The sequence below is a fragment of the Oxyura jamaicensis genome, unplaced genomic scaffold, assembly GCF_011077185.1.
Source record: "Oxyura jamaicensis isolate SHBP4307 breed ruddy duck unplaced genomic scaffold, BPBGC_Ojam_1.0 oxyUn_random_OJ71252, whole genome shotgun sequence".
Lineage (NCBI taxonomy): Eukaryota > Metazoa > Chordata > Aves > Anseriformes > Anatidae > Oxyura > Oxyura jamaicensis.
The window spans coordinates 1-2,319 of record NW_023310430.1 but is presented as its reverse complement, the minus strand read 5'-3'; the positions used below and the strand labels follow the sequence as shown (position 1 = coordinate 2,319).

The 2,319-nt window shown below is 53.7% G+C and overlaps 1 protein-coding gene across 1 annotated transcript; it reads right to left on the bottom strand.

Moving 5' to 3' along the window:
- Positions 1-656: 656 nt before the first annotated feature.
- On the bottom strand, positions 657-1,940 carry LOC118159612 (protein ANTAGONIST OF LIKE HETEROCHROMATIN PROTEIN 1-like). Its single transcript, XM_035314184.1, has one exon. It carries the CDS (start codon positions 1,938-1,940, stop codon positions 657-659), a length of 1,284 nt encoding a protein of 427 aa, XP_035170075.1.
- Between the last annotated feature and the right edge of the window lie 379 nt (positions 1,941-2,319).

Here is a 2,319-nt window from a genome sequence, read left to right as displayed (position 1 = left end):
ACTGTTTCAATCATGTTCTTTTGGAGGAGGAGGGGAAAGGGGGTTGGAAATTGGACAGGACAGTCTCCTTTGGCAGGGTACATAGTCGGGGGCAGGCACAGCAGCAGGGCACATACACAGTGCAGTGATGCAGTGACTAGTTGCCCCGGTTAGTCTGGGAGGTTGTTTTGATGTAAGGTGGGGGGGGGGGGTGGGTTGCTCTGTGACTTTGTGGCGGGGGAGGGCAGTTACAGATCTTAAGCGCCGGTCCTTAGACAGGATCACAGAGCCACACAGCATGGGATCTGTAACCGTCCTCCCCCTGCCACAAAGTCAAATAGACCTCCCATACACACAGTCCCGATCAGGAGGGGTGACAGGCTCCGTTGAAACAAGCATCCCACCGCAGCGGAGCCTGTCAATCCTTGAGTTTAGAAGCTGCATTCGCATCACAACACTAGACCCGCCCCGCACCACAGTCTGCGTCCCAGTTTTAAAAAATTCCCGCTAAAACAGTATTAAAGAAAACGGTGTGCTTTAACAAAGTAGAACTATTTTTATTTCGACACGTGTGTTGGAGGGGGGGTGAAGGGGGTATGTAACTGGATAGGATAGTCAACATTACCTGGGTAAAGAAACGGGGGCAGGTTTAGCTTCTCAGTACACAAACTATAAAGTCACAGGTTACCCTGCTCACTCAGGAACTTTGCTTTCAAAGCCTCCCGGATGCACAGCGCTTCCCGCTGGTCTCTTCTAATCGCCCGGCTGTCTGGCTGTGAGTAATCACCAGCCAGGCTATTTTCCTCAACCTCCCACCCCGCCATAAAGGTCTCCCCCTTGCTCTCACAGAGATTGTGGAGCACACAGCAAGCTGCTATAACAATGGGGATATTGGTTTCGCTGAGATCACAGCGAGTCAGTAAGCTTCTCCATCTCCCCTTGAGACGGCCAAAAGCACACTCCACCACCATTCTGCACTTGCTCAGCCGGTAGTTGAAGAGTTCTTTTTCAGTGTCCAGGGCGCCAGTATAGGGCTTCATGAGCCAGGGCATTAGCGGGTAGGCTGGGTCCCCGAGGATGACTATAGGCATCTCCACATCCCCAACAGTTATTTTGTGGTCCGGGAAGTAAATACCTTGTTGCAGCCGTCTAAACAGACCAGAGTTCCTGAAAACACGAGCGTCATGAACCTTGCCCGGCCATCCCACGTAGATGTTGGTAAAACGTCCCCTGTGGTCCACCAGTGCTTGCAGCACCATGGAAAAGTATCCCTTTCGGTTAATGTACTGGGTGGCCTGGTGGTCCGGTGCCAGGATAGGGATGTGAGTTCCATCTATGGCCCCACCGCAGTTTGGGAATCCCATCGCTGCGAAGCCATCTATGATCGCCTCCACGTTTCCCAGGGTCACTACCTTTGGCAGCAGTACATCAACGATTGCCTTCGCTACTTGCATCACAACAACCCCCACGGTAGATTTGCCCACCCCAAACTGGTTCGCGACTGACCGGTAGCTGTCTGGCGTTGCAAGCTTCCACAGGGCTATGGCCACTCGCTTCTGTACACTCAGTGCAGCTCGCAACCGGGTGTCACTGCGCTTCAGGGCAGGGGACAGCAACTCACAAAGTTCCAGGAAAGTTCCCTTCCGCATGCGAAAGTTTCGCAGCCACTGGGATTCATCCCAGACCTGCAGCACTATGCGGTCCCACCACTCAGTGCTTGTTTCCCGTGCCCAGAATCGCCGTTCCACGGCATCAACATGACCCATTGCCACTGTGATGTCCTCGGCGCTGGGTCGCCTGCTTTCTGACAGGTCTGTGCTACTCTCAGACTTCAGGACATCACCGCGGTGCCGTAGCCTCCTTGCCTGACTTTTCTGCATCTGCCTCAGGGAAACCTTTATGATAAGCTGCGAGACGTTGAGAGCGGCCACAACTGCAGCGATGGTCGCAGCGGGCTCCATGCTCGGAGTACAGTGGCGTCCGCGCTGTCAATGACTGGAAAAGCGCGCGAACTGTTTTCCCGCCGGCGCTTTCAGGGAGGGAGGGCGGGAGTGATGGACGGATGACGACAGTTTCCCAAAAGCACCCTCGACTCATTTTGTTACCCAGAAGGCATTGCCGGCTACACCCAGAATTCCAATGGGCAGAGGGGACTGCGGGAACTGTGGGATAGCTGACCACAGTGCACCGCTTCGAATGTCGACGCTATCACCGTTAGTGTGGACGCACAAAGTCGAATTACTGTCCTTAGTGTGGACACACACGTTCGACTTTGCAATATCGATTACAAAAATTCGATGCAAGTAAAATCGAACTACTCTCGTAGTGTAGACAAGGCCT

Coding starts and splice junctions, on each gene's coding strand:
- LOC118159612 (XM_035314184.1), bottom strand. CDS start 1,940: ATGGAGCCCGCTGCGACCATCGCTGCAGTTGTGGCCGCTCTCAACGTC.